The 16,651-nt window shown below is 44.2% G+C and overlaps 1 protein-coding gene across 5 annotated transcripts in view; it reads left to right on the top strand.

Moving 5' to 3' along the window:
- URGCP (upregulator of cell proliferation) overlaps nucleotides 1-16,651 on the top strand; it is a 57,600-nt gene that overhangs the window by 16,931 nt on the left and 24,018 nt on the right. The window contains exon 1 of one of the 5 annotated variants that reach the window (XM_059397086.1): nucleotides 14,501-14,600. The exons of 2 other annotated variants lie outside the window; for them this stretch is intronic. In XM_059397086.1, the coding sequence (XP_059253069.1) occupies nucleotides 14,587-14,600 (14 nt within the window). In that variant the 5' untranslated portion in view covers nucleotides 14,501-14,586. Of the gene's footprint in view, nucleotides 1-14,500; nucleotides 14,601-16,651 lie in introns of those variants that run through there. 2 more of the 5 variants (XM_059397088.1, XM_059397089.1) reach the window with 2 other exon arrangements.

Raw genomic sequence — 16,651 nt, 5'->3', positions numbered from 1 at the left:
GAGGGGGATGCAGGCTCCCCGCTGAGCAGAGAGCCCAATGTGGGGCTCGATCCCAGGACCCTGGGACCATGACCCGAACAGAAGGCATTGGCTTAACCCACTGAGCCACCCAGGCACCCCAACTGGCTGACTTTAATATGAAACAATAATCTGCATTAGGGGAAGGGGCATTGTCATTGCCAGAGTTCATGAAGGTAGACAGGAGGCAGAAGAAAATATGAGGAGATGCAAGGTTGCTGAGTTTGAAGAATGAGGAGTGGGTTATGAAATGAGATCAACAGGCCATCTCTAGAAACTGGGAAAGGTCAGGGAATAGAATTTTCCCCAGGGGTCTTTGGCAAGAAACACAGCCTTTCCAACACCTTCTAACCTACAGAACTGGAAGATGATGATTTTTGCTCTTTTGCCATGTTACATGATGTATTCATAGGTGACAGGAATGAGGATGTGGGCATCTTTGGGAGACCATTACTTTCCCTATAATTCTTGCTTTAAAATTTTTAAAAATTTAACCCACAATACACTATTATTGTCTCTAAAGCCAGTGTTTGTTTAGATTTCTATTTTCTAGGGTGCCTGGGTGGCTCAGTGGGTTGAGCCTCTGCCTTCTGCTCGGGTCATGATCTTAGGGTCCTGAGATCGAGCCCTGTGTTGGGCTCTCTGCTTAGCAGGGAGCCTGCTTCACCTCTCTCTCTGCCTGCCTCTCTGCTGCTTGTGATCTGTGTCTGTCAAATAAAAAATAAACAAACAAATAAATAGATTTCTATTTTCTAAGCCTTTATTTCTTCATGCAGCCCAGATCTTCCATCTGCCAATTTCCTCTTGTCTAGAGTACACTCTCTTAGTTTTATGCATTTCTCTCTTATGTAACCAGGAGTTACATAACTAATTTATTTAGGGCTAATTTGTTGCTTCTCCATTTTCCCTATTATCCCATCTGGGTCCATAATTACATATATATTAGACCTTCTGACTTTATCTGCTGATTTTCTTAACCCTTCATATTTTCCTTCTCTTTGAATTTTTGCTCCATTACTGATAATCTTTTCAGTTCTATTTTCCATTTCACTAGTTTCAGGGTGTCTAATTTGCTATGAGACCCATCCATTACACTTGTAATTTCAATTATATTTTATTTAAATTTTGATTGTTTTTAAAATCTCGTCCTTTTTTGTATGTATTTCAAGGTTATCTTTATCTGTTTTAAAGTATTAAATATAGTTACTCTAAAACCTGTGTCTAATAATTCCATTTATCTGAAATTCTTTTTTTTTTTTTAAAGATTTTATTTATTTATCGGGGGGCGGGGAGAGCGAGCACAGGCAGACAGAATGGCAGGCAGAGGCAGAGGGAGAAGCAGGCTCCCCGCCGAGCAAGGAGCCTGATGCGGGACTCGATCCCAAGACGCTGGGATCATGACCCGAGCTGAAGGCAGCTGCTTAACCAACTGAGCCACCCAGGCGTCCCAATTTATCTGAAATTCTTAAAGGTCTGTTCTGATTTCTTTTTTTTCTCATCCATGGTGCCTTGTTTCTGTTTGTGTTATTTTTGACTTTCAAAATTTATTTGGAATTATTATTTGGAATTTTATTTTCCTTGGAATTTTATTTCATAAATTCTCTGATGCCCAGGATAATTGTGGATCCTTCCACGATTTGAGGAAATTTGTGTTTGTGTCTGCCAGACTTTAGAAGGACTCCCAACCCAGGATCACTCTAAAGCTGCTTCTCAATTTTCAGATCACCCAGGTGGTGTGAATTCATGCTGCCCAGCCATGAAAGGGCCACTAGTGGTTCCCATATTCTCGGAGGTAATAATCTCCTAAGCCGAACTGGAGACACTCAACTCTTCTCTGGGGTGGAGGCCAGTAATTTCTATTTCACTGTCAAAACCATGGGCATGACCCTCTGGAATCCCAGCCCAAGGGAGGGAGGCTGCTCTTTTATAGCACCTGCCTTGTTTGAGTCCTGAAGGTTATTTTCTGTTTCTTAAACACCCGTGGCTGTGAAATCCCAAATGCAGGTTCTCTGGTCTGGTGAAGGCCCCCCAAGAGAAAGAAACGACTGTCGTCTCTAAGTTCACCTCTTTGCTCCCAGCAAGATTCCCAGCTTTCTTACCTACTGATTAGACAATTTAATTTTAAAGTAATTATCCAGAGTTTTAAATTGTTTTTAGGATTAGGGTCCATTAGGTATATAGCCTGCATTTTCTGATAATTAAAATGTAGTGAAAAGAAGGGCCATCTGTACCCCAATGTTTATAGCAGCAATGGCCAAAGTCACTAAAGTGTGGAAAGAACCAAGATGCTCTTCAACGGATGAATGGATAAGGAAGATGTGGTCCATATACACTATGGAGTATTATGCCTCCATCAGAAAGGATGAATACCCAACTTTTGTAGCAACATAGACGGGACTGGAAGAGATTATGCTGAGTGAAATAAGTCAAGCAGAGAGAGTCAATTATCATATGGTTTACTTATTTGTGGAGCATAACAAATAACATGGAGGACATAGGGAGATGGAGAGAGGAAGGGAGTTGAGGGAAATTGGAAGAGGAGATGAACTATGAGAGACTAACAATCTAAGGTTTTGAAGGGGCGGGGGCTGGAAGGTTGGAGGATCCTTGTGGTGGGTATTATGGAGGGCACGTATTGCATGGAGCACTGGGTGTGGTGCATAAACAATGAATTGTTACGCTGAAAATAAATAAAAAAATTTAAAAAGTTCACTCTTTCAGACCTTTTATTTTGACAATATATTTTAAAAATTTCTGAGATTTCAAAATAGTTTCTTTTTTTTTTTAAGATTTTATTTATTTATTTGACAGAGAGAAATCACAAGCAGACGGAGAGGCAGGTAGAGAGAGAGGAAGGGAAGCAGGCTCCCTGCTGAGCAGAAAGCCCAATGCGGGACTCGATCCCAGGACCCTGAGATCATGACCTGAGCCGAAGGCAGCGGCTTAACCCACTGTGCCACCCAGGCACCCCTCTAAATAGTTTCTTTTCAAATTTTTTTTGTCTTGGCAAATTATTCAAAATAAAACTTACCATTGTAATCATTTTAAGTGTACAATTCTGTGGCATTCATTACATTCCCATGTTGTCCAACCATGACGTCACTATATCTAAAACTTTATCATTCCAGGGACTCTATAACTGCTAGGCAGTAACTCCCCATTTCCCCATCTCTGGCCCCTGGTAACCCCTAATTCTCTTTCTGTATCTGTTGGTTTGCCTTCTCTATCTTCCTCATTTAAGTTGAGTCCCAGAATATCCCTTTGTATCTGGGTGATTTCACGTAGTGTGTTTTCTAGGCTTATCTGTGTTGTGGTGTGCGTCAGGACTCCACTTCTTATGAACAAATAATGTTCCATCTTATGTTTATGCATATTTCATTTATCTGTTCAGTTGTTGATGGTCATTTGGGTGGTTTCTGCCTGTTCACTGTTATGAATACCTACTACTGTGAGCCTTGGTGCACAAGTATCTGTATGAGTTCCCGCCTTCACTTCTTTGGGATCTGTATACCCAGAAGCAGAACAGCTGGCTCATATGGTATTTCTAATGTTTAGCATTTCTAGCAACTGTGGAACTGTTTTCCACAGTGGTTGAACCATCCTACATTCCACTAATGATATACAAGGGTCCCAGTTTCTCCACGTCATCATCATCAATACTTGATATTTTCTTTTGTTTGGTGATTGCCACTTCAGTATGTGGGAAGAGGTATCTCACTGTGCTTTTTGTTTGCATCTCTTTAATGACTAAGGATGTTGAGCATATTTTCATTTACTACAAGTATATCTTCCTTGGAGAAATGTCTGTTCAAGCCCTTTGCCCATTTTTAAATTGTGTTGTTTGGGGTTTTTTTTGTGTGTGGCTGAGTTGTATGGGTTCCTTATTTTAATCTCCGTATCAGGTATATGATTTGCAAATATCTTCTTCCATTCTGTGGGTTGTCTTTTCACTCTTCTGATAATGGCCTTTGATACAATTAAAAAAAATTTTTTTGATGAAGTCCGATTGATCAAGTTTTTTCTTTTGTTGCCAGAGCTTTTGGTATCATATCCAAAAGAATCATGGCCAAATACAATGTCATGAAGCTTTTCCCCTGTTTGTTTGTTTGTTTCACAAGAGTTTTATTGTTTTAATGTTTAGGTCTTTGATAATTTTAAGTAATTTTTTAAAAAAGATTTATGTATTTATTTTAGAGAGAGAGAGAGAATGCACATGCAGGGAAGAGGGGCAGATGGAGCAGGGAGAGTGTCTCAAACAGATTCCATGCTGAGCACAAAGCCTGAGGCAGGGCTCGATCCTACAACCCTGAGATCATGACATGAGCTGAAACCAAGAGTTGGACACTTAACTGACTGTGCCACCCAGGCACCCCAAGTAATTTTTTTTTAAGATTTTATTTATTTGACACAGAGAGAGGGAGAGCACAAGTAGGCAGAGTGGCAGGCAGAGGGAGAAGGAGAAGCAGGCTCCCTGCCAAGCAGAGAATCTCATGTTGGACTCGATTCCAGGACCCTGGGATCATGACCTGAGCCGAAGGCAGACGCTTCACCGACTGAGCCACCAATGTGCCCCCCAAGTAATTTTTGCCTGTGATATAAGGTATGAGTCCAACCTCACTCTTCTATCCAGTTTTCTCAGCACCGTTTGTTGAAAAGACTATCCTTTTCACATTAACTGGTCTTAGCAATTAAGTAAAAAATATATTGGACCACATATGTGAGAATTTATTTCTGGGACCAATATTCTATTCCATTGGTCTATATGTCTGTCTTTATGTACTACACTATTTTGATTACTATAGTTTTATAGTTAGTTTTGAAATTGAGATGTATGAGTACTCCAACTCTGTTCTTTTTTTTTTTTTTTAAAGACTTTATTATTTATTTGACAGAGAGACACAGTGAGAGAGGGAACACAAGCAGGGGGCGTGGGAGAGGGAGAAGAAGGCTTCCTACTGAGCAGGGAGCCCGACATGGGGCTCAATCCCAGGACCCCAGGATCATGATCTGAACTGAAGGCAGATGCTTAACAAATGAGCCAGCCAGGTGCCCCTATTCTTTATTTTTAGGAGTATTCTGGTTATTCAGTGTTCTTGAGATTCCATATGAATTTTAGGATGAATTCTTCTATCCTTTAAAAAAATCTCTTGAGATTTTGATCATGATTCCATTGAATTTGTAAATCGCTTTGGGTTGCATTGACATCCTAACAATATTAAGATTTTGAATCTGTGAATATGGAATATCTTTTCACTTATTTCTATCTTCATTAATTTTTTCAACATTGTTTTGTAGTTTTCCATTACATCTTCTGTCCATTTGTATAAATTCTTTTAAAGGATTTATTTATTCATTTTAGAGAGCACACGAACAGGGGAGGGGCAGGAAGAGAGGGAGAGAGGATGTCAAGCAGACTCCTCACTGAGTGTGGGGCCTGATGTGAGGCTCAGTCTCACCACCCTGAGATCATGACCTAAGCCAAGATTAAGAGTGGGCTGCTTCACGGGATGCCTGGGTGGCTCAGTTGATTAAGCGGCTGCCTTTGGCTCAGGTCATGATCCCAGCATCCTGGGATCGAGTCCCACATCCCTCGGCAGGGAGCCTGCTTCTCCCTCTGCCTCTGCCTGTCATTCTGTCTGCTTATGCTCGCTCTCTCTCCCTCGCTCTCTCTGACAAATAAATAAATAAAATCTTAAAAAAAAAAAAAAAGAGTGGGCTGCTTCAGTGACTGAGCTACCCAGGAGGCCATTATTTCTACATATTTTTTTCTTTCTGGTGCTAATGTCAATAGAACTGGTTCCTCAATTTCTTTTTTTTAAATATTTCTTATTGTTAGTGAATGGAAATGCAACTGACTTTTCTTACTCTCTTTCTTATTCTCTTACTCTCTTAATTGAGTATGACTGATATTCAAAAAGCTCTACATATCTAATGTAGACAATTTGATGAGCTTGAAGATCAGAATATCCCTGTGAAGACATTACTACAATGAAGGTCATAAACCCTCTATCACCTGAAAAGTTTCTTCTCACTCTCTTTATGTATTTTATTATTTTTGTTTGTTTAGTTATTATAGGTAGTTTTTCTTTTGTGTTTAAGAGCACTTAACATAAGATCTACCTTCTTGGCATATTTTAAAAAGATTTTATTTATTTATTTGACAGACAGCAATCACAGGTAGGCAGAGAGAGAAAGAAAGGGAAGCAGGCTCCCTGCTGAGCAGAGAGCCCGATGCGGGGCTCTATCCCAGGACCCCGGGATCATGACTTGAGCCGAACGCAGAGGCTTAACCCACTGAGCGCCCAGGCACCCCCCTTCTTGGCATATTTTTAAGTGTGCTGTACAGTGTTGTTAACTGTGGGCCCTATGCTGTCCATTAGATCTCTGGAACTTACTCATTTTGCATAACTGGAACTTCGTACCCTTTGACTAGCCAATACCTCTATTCTTCCCTCCTCCCAGCCTCCACAGCCCATGCTGTGGTTCTCAATTTTCCTATTTTAGATTCCTCTTAAAAATGGGGTCACGCAGAATTTGTCCTTTGTCTGGTTTATTTCACTTAGCATGAGTACATTCATGTTGTTGCAAACGTCAGGATTTTCTGCTTTTGAAAGGCTGACCAATATTCTACTGTATTTATACACCACGTTTTTCTCTATCCATTCATGCCTTGATGGACAATTAGTTTGTTTCCATATCTTGATTATTGTGAATAATGCTGCAAGGAACATCAGAGTACAGGTATCTCTTTGAGATACCGGCTTCAGTACTTTGGGGTATATGCTCAGATGTGTGACTTTGGATCATATGGTATTTCTATGTTTAGCTTTTTGAGGAACCTCCATGTTGTTTTCCACAGGAGCTGCCCCAGTTTGCATTCCCAGCATCAGGGTACAAGGCTTTCTGTTTCTCAGCCTTCTCACCAACTTGATAATGGCCGTACTAACCGCTGTGAGCAGGTATCTTATCGTGGTTTCATTCACATTTCCCGGATGATTAGTTATGCTGAGCACCATTCCATATACCTGTTGGCCAATTTATGTCTTCTTTTGAGAAATGTCTCTTGAGGTCTTTTGCCCATTTTTATTTATTTGTTTTTTATTTATTTATTTTTAATTATATATATATATTTTTAAAGATTTATTTATTTATTTATTTGACAGACAGAGATCACAAGTAGGCAAAGAGGCAGACGGAGTGGGGGTGGAAAGCAGGCTCCCTGCCGAGCAGGGAGCCCGATGTGGGGCTCGATTCCAGGACCCTGGGACCATGACCTGAGCTGAAGGCAGAGGCTTTAACCCACTGAGCCACCCAGGCGCCCTCTTTTGCCCATTTTACAATCAGTTTTTCTGAAATAAATTACTGTTGAGTTGAAGGAGTTCCTTCTGTATTTTGAATATTCACCTCATCAGATTTGTGGTTTGCAAATAACGTCTCCCATTCTGTAGTTTGTCTTTTCATTCAGTTGATTGTTCCTTTGCTGGGGATAGTCCCACTCGTCTGTTTTTTGTTTTTGTTGCCTGTGCTTTTGATGTCTTACCCAAGAATTCATTGCCAAGTGCAATATTTAGCTTTCCCCTATGTTTTCTCCTAAGAGTTTTATAGTTTCAGGTTATAAGATTATGTCTTCTATCCATTTTGAGTCGATGTGTGTAGATGATGTGAGGAAAGTGTCCAGTGTCATCCTTTTGTACGTGGATGTCCAGTTTCCCATAACCATTTGTTGAAGAGACCATCCTTTCCTCATTTAGTGTTCTTGGCACCCTTCTCTGAGATCAGGTGACTGCAGATGCATGGACTGACTTCTGGTCTCTCCAGTCTGTTCCACTGCTGGTCCCCCCTTATCAGTGGGGGATGTGTCCCCCTAGTGGATACCTGAAACGGGAATAATACAGAACTCTATATACACTCTTGTTTCCTGTATGTGCATACCTGTGATAAGGTTTAATTTTTTGAAAAGATTTTATTTGCTTATTTGACAGAGAGATAGAGAAAGAGCACAAGTAGGCAGAGCAGCAGGCAGAGGTAGAGGGAGAAGCAGGTTCTCCAATGAGCAGGGAGCCCAACGCAGGGCTCAATCCCAGGACCGCGGGATCATTGTCCTGAGCGGAAGGCAGACGCTTAATCTACTGAGTCACCCAGGTGCCCTGTATATTTGTTTTCATGCCAGTATCTTGCTGTTTTGATTATTGTAGCTCTATAATATATTTTTAAATCAGGAAGTGTGATGCCTCCAGCTTTTTTCTTGCTCAAAATTTGCTTTGGCCACTCAAGGTCTTTTGTGGTTCCAAATGAATTCTAGGATTGGTTTTTCTACTTCAATAAAGAATGCCATTTGTATTTTTTTGGGGTTGAATTGAAATTGTAGATCACTTTGAGTAATTAACTTTAACAATATTAATTCTTTTGTTCAATGAACATGAAATGTCGTTCCACTTATTCGTGTCTAATTTCTGTCATCACTATTTTATACATTTCTATGTACAAGTCTCTTAATACTTTAGTTTATTCCTAAGTGTTTTATTGTTTTTGACGCTATTGTAAATGAGACTATTTTCTTAAATTCCTGTTTGGAAATATTGTTTGTGTATAGAAATGCAACTGATTTTTGTATGTGGATTTTTACTGCATCCATTTATTTTAATAGGGGTGTGTGTGTGTGTGTGTGTGTGTGTGTGTGTGTGTGTGTGGTCTTTAGTCTTTCTACGTAGAAGATCATGTCTTCTGTAAACAGAGATAATTTTACTTCTTTCTGATTTGGATATCTTTTATTTATTTATTTTTTCTTACTTAATTATCCTGTCTTGGACTTACAGTACTATGTTGAATAGGAGAAGCAAGAGTGGGCCTTCTTGCCTTGTTTCACACGCTAGAGGCCAAGCTTTTTCATCACTGAGCACAGTGTTACTGTGGGCTTCTTGTCGACAGCTTCTCTAGTGTTGAGGTGACTTCCTTCTGTACTTATTTTGTTGAGAGTTTTTACCATGAAAGGGTGTTGAGTTTTGTAAACTGCTTTTCAGAAGCTATTTCAGTGATCGTGTGATTTTTATCCTCCTGTCTGCTAATAGGGTGAATCACATGGATTGATTTGCACAATTTGAACCATCCTTGCACCCAGGGATGAGTCTTCCCTAGTCATGGTGTACTTTTAATGTGCTGTTTAAACCAGCTCGCTGGAGTTTTGTTGAGGATTTATCATTCAAGTTCATCAGGGATAATTATTTTTGTTCTCTCACTTAGCTTCTTTAAGAAAATTATTTTGAGTTCTTCATTAAGTAGTTCATGGGTTTCTGCTTCCTCAGCTTTATTAGGCTTCTCTGTGGTGAAGCCTAATTATTATATCTTCTCATTATTCATGATCTTTCTAGCTTAGTGTTGGTGTCTGCACATTTGAAGCCGTTACCCCTTCCTGTTCTTATTGGCTGCCTCGAGGAGGGAACACCTGTCCGAGAGTGTGGCTGGAGATTCGGAGTGTGCTGGCCGATGGGTCTCTGGACCCACCTACTGCTCAGGTCTTCAGACATGCCAGCTGCAGGCATCTGCAGGAGCATGGCCTGCTGTTGCCGTCCCAACGGGTTTTGCATGGTGACTTTTCACATGCAACTTTTCTGAATTTGCCTATCAGGTATTATAGGGGTTTTATTGTTGGTGCTCTTTTTTTTGGGTGTGGAATTTTGGGGACTTTGTACATATATGATCATGTTACCTACAGAGATAATTTTACTTTTTCTTTTCGTTTGGGAGCCCTTTATTTCTTTTCCTAGCCTAATTGATCTGACTAGGACTTCCGGTACTGTGTTGAACAGAAGTGGCAAAAGTGAGCCTTTTCTTGTTTCTAATTTTTGGGAACAACTTACAGGCTTTCACCATCGAGTATGGTGTTAACTCTGGGGTGTTAAATGTGGTCTTTATTGTGTTGAAGAGTTTTCCAGCTGCTACTGGTTTGAGTGTTTTTGTCATGAAGGTTGTTGAATTTTGTCAAATGCCTTTTCTACATATAATGAGATAATTATGTACTTTTTCTAAACCCTTCATTGTGTTAATGTAATATATTACACTGATCACATCGCATGTGTGGCATCATCCTTGCATCCCAGGAATAAATCCCGCTCGGTCATTGTATATAGTCCTTTTTCTGGATTCCTTTTGCTAGTATTTTGTTGAGGAATTTCGTATTGGGGGGAACTAAGGGAGACTGGTCTGTCGCCTTCTCGTAGGGTCTTAGGCTTTAGTATCAGGAGTGATGTTGATCTCATGCTCTTTAATGTTTTCGAAGAGTTAGAGAATTAATGTTATTATTTAAATGTTTTGTAGAATTCACCACTGAGGCCGTCTGGTCCATGCTTTTCCTTGTTGGAAGGTTTTTTGTTTACTATGTCAATGTCTAGTTATCAACCTCTTCAGATTTTGCTATTTCTTCATTCTGTAGTTGACTGTGTTTCCAGGAAATCAGTTTTTTCACTTAGGTGATGCAGTTTGTTGGTGTACAATCATCTGTAGTATTCTCTTATAGTTATTTTTATTTCGGTAAAATCAGTAGTAATGTCCCTAATTTCATTTCTGTTTTAGTGATTTAGGTCTTCTGTTCTTTTCTGTGAGTTTAGCTGAAAGTTTGTTAATTTTGATCTTTTCAAAGAAGCAGCTTTTATTCCATTGTTTTTTTTCTATTTTGCTCTTCTTCATTTTATTTTTCTCTTTTCTAGTCTTTATTATTTCCTTGCTGTTGCTAGCTTTCGGATGGTGTTCTCTGCATTTTCTCCCCCCTTGGCGCATACTGTTACGTTATTGATTTGAGATTTTTCTTCTTTTATGACAGAGATTTACACGTATACAATTCCCTCTTAGCTCTGTTTTCATTGTATCACATGTTCTACTCTTCCTATTTTTGTTGAAGTATTTCCTAGTTTCCCTTGATTTATTCTTTAATTTGTCAGTTGTTTATGGTGTGTTGCTTAATTTCCACATACTTGTGAATTTTCCTGTTTTATATTTTTGACGTCAGTTTCATTCTGTTGTGATAAGAAAAGATATTTTGAATAATTAATCTAGCATTGTTTAAATTATTTAAGACTTGTTTTGTGGCCTCACACGTGGTCTCTCGGGGAGGATGTTCCGTGCGCACTTGAGAAGGATGTGTGTCCTGCCGCTGCGGAGCGCGGTGTTCGGTGCGTCTGCGGGCATCCGGTCTGCGGGATGGCTCAGGTTCTCTGTTTGCTTCCTGATCTTTTGCCGGCTGTCCTGTCTCCTGCAGGAGGTGACTAGTGAAGTATTCGAGTATTATTACAGAACTAGTTTTCCCCTCAGTTCTGTGAATATCTGCTTCCTATATTTTGGGGCTCTTTATTTGGTGCATGTATGTTTATAATTGCTGTCTTGGTGAATTGACTATTTTAAAAAATATCACGTTTTCATCTCTTGTAACAGTTTAACAAAGTCTGTTTTGTCTTGGTAGCTTGCCCAGCTTTCTTGGTTACTGTGTACACGGAACACCTTTTACCATCCTTCCACTGCCAGTCCTTTTCTGTCTGTAGACTCAAGGTGAGTCTCTTATAAACAGTGTGTATTTGGGTTATTTTTAAAAACCTGTTCTGCCAATCTCTGCCTTTTAATTGGACAACTTAATCCATTCACATTTAAAATAGTTACTGATAAGGAGGAATTTACTACTGCCATTTTGCCTTTGTAAAAAAAATTATTATTTCTTTTTCTTAAAGCATTGTCTCTCTTCTCTTACTGCCTTATTTATGGTTAGCTGACTTTTTGTAATGACATGTTTTGATTCCCTTCAAATATAGACTCTTCTATATATTGTATAGAGATTTTCTTTGTGGATACCAGGGGGATTACAGATAACACCCTAAAGTTACAACAGTCCAATTTTATAATATTTTAAAAAGCTTTTATTTATTTATTTATTTGTCAGTGAGAGAGAGCACGCACAAGCAGGCAGAGGCGGAGAGAGCAGCAGGCTCCCTGAGGAGCAACGAGCCCGATGTGGGACTCGGTCCCAGAACCCTGGGATCATGGCCTGAGCCAAAGGCAGTGGCTTAAGCAACTGAGCCACCCAGGCATCCCACGACAGTCCAATTTTAATGATTTGAACACCTCAACTACATACCAAAACTCTACAGTCATTTCTCCTTCAAGTTATTAATATCACAAATTAAATTTTTATACCTTGGCCCAATAATGTACTTTTTTAAAAAAAAAATTTTATTTATTTGTCAGAGAGAGAGAGCACACACAATCAGGCAGAGTGGCAGGCAGAGGTAGAGAGAGAAGCAGGCTCCCTAAGGAGCAATGAGCCCAATGTGGAACTCGACCCCAGGACCCTGGGATCATAACCTGAGCCAAAGGCAGACGATTCACTGACTAAGCCACCCAGGTGCCCCCCAGTAATATATATTTATAACATAATTATTTGTATGCATTTGTCTTTTAAGCCCCATTAAAAATAAAAAGTGGAGTTACTACTAAAATTAAAATTTTGGTTTTTGTATTCACCCATATCTTTATATTTATGATGGATCTTTACACCGTCATCCTGCTGTGAGTTATGGTCTAGAATTACGTCGTTTCAATCTGATGGACTCCCTTATACAGCCTGTCCAAGGTAATAAGTCTGTGTGGCCTGGGAAACAGGGTCCTATCTGCTGAAGGCCAAGACTACCGCTGTCCTGGGGAAGGGGAAGGGCAATGCACATAAAAACGCCAGAAACTTTCCTGCAATCTTGGATACGTCTGTTTCCTGCTGGAGCGTTTTTGGTGTTCAGAGCAGCTACAGAATTAGTTCAGGCAGGTTCAGGCTGTTTTCTTCACTTTTCTGTGGGGAAATGAGAGCTTGGAACTTCCTAGTTTGCCATTTTGCCAAAATACTGGTTTTTAACCTATCAAATTGGCAACAAAAGAAACTGTTAAATTTATAGAACAAGTTTTGGGAAACTGGTACTATCAGTGTTGGAGAGTGTGCTGGGAGAGTAATCTGTGTGTATGAATGTGCGGATACGTGCATGTAGCATTTGCAAGTGTGTGTGTGTGTATGTATGTGTGTATTATATACTATCTGAAAAGACTTAAAATGCTGATGTCATGACCTAGAAATTCAACTCCTACAAACGGCCTAAAGAAATAATCATAGATTAATACTGGATGACATCATCACGGATGGGGGTATTTGCTGTCCGCATTTCGTATAATTATGGCTACTGGCAGCAATATTTGTGTCCAACAGTTGGGGCTGGTTAAAACATGATCATCCACCGGGCACAGAATGGCATATACGCACTAAAATTCATGTTGAGGAAGAATATTTCAGTGAACTTACATTTCGTTATTTTTTAGAAATATATTTTAAAATCAATTAAGTTGATTAAAAAAAAATTATCACTCCAGTAGCAATCATTACTGCCTTGAAGCAGGCCATTTAGCAGTTTCCCTTCCCCAAATTTTACCTAACCCTGGTTTCTTGGATTTATTCCCAATTTGGGTCTCACAGCCCTGTGGCTTTACTTAGCAGACTTTACAGAGCTGAGCTTAATGCAGCAATTTCTTTTTTTTTTTTTCTCAAGCATTTTTTATTTTTATTTATATTTATTTATTTTTTTTTTCAGTGTTCCAAGGTTCATTGTTTATGCACCACACCCAGTGCTCCATGCAATCCCTGTCCTCCTTAACACCCACCACCAGGCTCACCCATCCCCCCACCTCCCTCCCCTCGGAAACCCTCCGTTTGTTTCTCAGAGTCCACAGTCTTCTCATGCTTCATCTCCCTCTGATTTTCCCCAACTCACTTATCCTCTCCATCTCCCCATGTCCTCCGTGTTATTCCTTATACTCCACAAGTAAGTGAAACCCCCTAGGAGCCCCGACTCCTGACTACTGCTGAATAACACAACGTAAGGGGGATCCAAGTGCCACACAGTGCTTGGGGCTGAACAGTATTAATTTTATCTACATTTTACAAGAGGGTGACTGGCTCAGAGAGGCCAGCGACTCGTGCAAGACAGCACAGCAATAGCACGGTTACCGCCGGCTGCGGAGCAGTGACCACGCCTCGCTCTCCTGGACTAAAGGAAAGGCTTTTCTCAGGGAAATCAAACTCCTTCGGTAGGGAGTGTCGACTTCACCCGGTCCCGCCGCGGATCCGTGGCCCCGGGGCAGGTTTTCGGCCGGTTTGGCCCCGTGGCTCCTCTCCCGGAGTCCTGGCCTGCGGGCACCTGGGCAGGTGGGCCGGCGGGCGGGTCCGGGCAGCAGCCCGCCGCGGCCGCCCCCGCTCCCAGGGCCAACGCTGCCCGGCCTGCGCCCCGCCTCCCCTCACTTCGGCCGCTCCGGGCAACGCCGGTTCTTCTCCGCGCCCCAGCCGCCCCGGGCCCCTCCCCGGGCGCCCCCAAGTCCGCGTCCCCGCCCCGCCGGCCCGGGTCCCTCCCCGAGCAAGGCCCCCGCCCCGCGCCCCCGCCGCCCGTAGCGGCCCGGGCGGGTGGCCGTGGCCGGCGCGAGGCCCCTCCCCGGCGGAGGCGCTCGGCGCGGAGGAAGCGGAGGCGGCGGTAGCGCCGAGACCTCGCCGCGCTGATGGCGTCGCCCGGGTGAGTGCGGCTCTCGGGCCGCGCCGGAGAGGGGGCTGCGGGCCGCGCGGCGGGGGCCTTCGGATGCAGGTGCGGCCGCCGTCCCCCGACCCCCGCCGCAGGCCCCCGTCCGGACCCCCGCCCGCCGGGCCCCGCGGCCCTCCCGCCGACCTTGGGCGGGCGCGGCCGGGCGGGGGGCGCGGGGGGCGCGGGCCGAGGCGTCGGGGCCGGGGGCGGGGGCGGGGAGCGCGGGCGCGACCCGGGGGCCTGGGAGCCGCTGGGCCGCGAGCGCCCGGTGCCCGGCCGGCGCCCCCCGCCCTGCACTGCGCAGCTGTTTTCCACTTGCTCGCAGGGGAGCGGACCCTGGGCTCTCCCCCGGGTGCACAGCCCGAGGGTCCCCGAAGGTCTCGCGCGAGGGCAGGGGGAGGCCGCGCGCCCACCAGGCCGGGGCTGCGGGTCGGGACACGGGCCGGCCCGGCCGCGGGCCGCTAGGGGGGCAGCCCCGGTCTGACATCACCGTCTTCCACAGCCTCGGCCTGGGCGCTAAAATGTGCTTTCTTCAGGAAAACATGCTGACACGCGCCGAGCTTGTCACTTTTGAAAAAATCCTTTCTTGCAAAATAAAACCTCAGCCATTAATTATAATTAGTTTTTGCTTCCATAATCTAACTAGTCATGCGAGCTGGAAACACAGAGGAGGGAAATGCGTCTCAAGGTCATTGCTTCAGCCGGTGAGATTCTTGTGGCACCACTGCCTGTCCGGAGGGTCTCGCAGGTGGTGGCTGTGGGAGCAGGCCCTCTGGGGTGGAGAGGGCCGCAGCCAGGCCTCTGGCTGGGGAGACTCGGCTGGGCCGCCCCTCATCCCCCCACCCCCCAGCTGGCGCTGCCTACGGCCTTCATGACCCCAGCCAAGTCATGGGCATTCCCACCTGCCTGCAGGCTTTCCAGTCTGGGGAGCTCTGGTCACTAAGTACCCAGTACTTTGAGCTCATAAATAGAATAAACACCTGGCCCATCCCTCAGAAGGCTAGACTGACTGAACAGGAGTTCAAGGTCCCACCCTGTCCCTGCCCCTCTTGTCAGGAAAGGGGGAGGGGGGTGGCCCTGCAGCCGCCAGATGTCTGAGCCCGTGTGGGGGCTGCCCTGAGGCCTGTCCAATGTGATGGTGCCTTTTGTCCAGACACACGACTTAGTAGACCTGGCTCAGAGGTGGCCTTATGGTGGGCTGCTATGAGCCCGCAGGCCTACGCCGCGTCCCCGTAATAGGTGGCATCCGTGGCAATTTGGTATCGTTCTTTGTGAGTGACCCCATGTGTCTGCAGGTGGTGGTCAGCTGTGACGCTGTGATGCGTGCTCACAGGAAAGCTGAGGTCACAGAACTTTCAGTGTCCTCTGCTCTGTTTTACAGAGAGAACTGTGCACTGTGGCATATGACCAAGGCACGTATGCATTTGGGGACAGTCCATAGGTCCACGTGTAACCCTGACCTGTCTACACTGCAGGTTTCACCGGTAGGGCAGAGTCCAGCCAGGAAGACCCAACTTCCTGCGACTTTCTGGCCTGTCTCCGATGACCCGCAGATGCTTGGCCTCCCGGACTTGCACTGTGGGAGCAAGGCTGAGCTTCGGGGCGGGGATCGGGTGGGTTCTGTGATTTCTGCGGGGCCGGAGGAGCACGGAGGAGCCTCTAACTCTGGTTTTCTTTCCCCTGTGAATCACTGTGGGGGAGCTGGGACAGGGGAGGCCCTGACTGATTATGCTGGCCATTAGGCACACGGGCCTGGTAAGGAGCAAGGCCTCAAAGGGAAAGATACGGTGCAGGTGACCCACAGTCCAGTGGAGTTTGGGGCTACATAGAGACAAGGCTGCTGGGCCAGACTGTGGACCTGGCCCGCTGTGTGGGCTCCCTGCCCGCCACTCCTGGAGGGGTAGTCCCTATGAGAGCAGCCTGGAGGGGCAGAAGAGACAGAGCTGGGGGACCTGCTTTTGTCAGCCACGTCCTGTGAGTCTCCAGGCTTGTCTCCTGTGCTCTGTGCCTCCATGTTAGGGCTGTGCGGCTTCTGCGGCACGTGT

The sequence above is a fragment of the Mustela nigripes genome, chromosome 4 (assembly GCF_022355385.1).
Source record: "Mustela nigripes isolate SB6536 chromosome 4, MUSNIG.SB6536, whole genome shotgun sequence".
NCBI lineage: Eukaryota > Metazoa > Chordata > Mammalia > Carnivora > Mustelidae > Mustela > Mustela nigripes.
The sequence above is the reverse complement of the archived record's forward strand: the minus strand, read 5'-3'. Positions and strand labels throughout refer to the sequence as shown.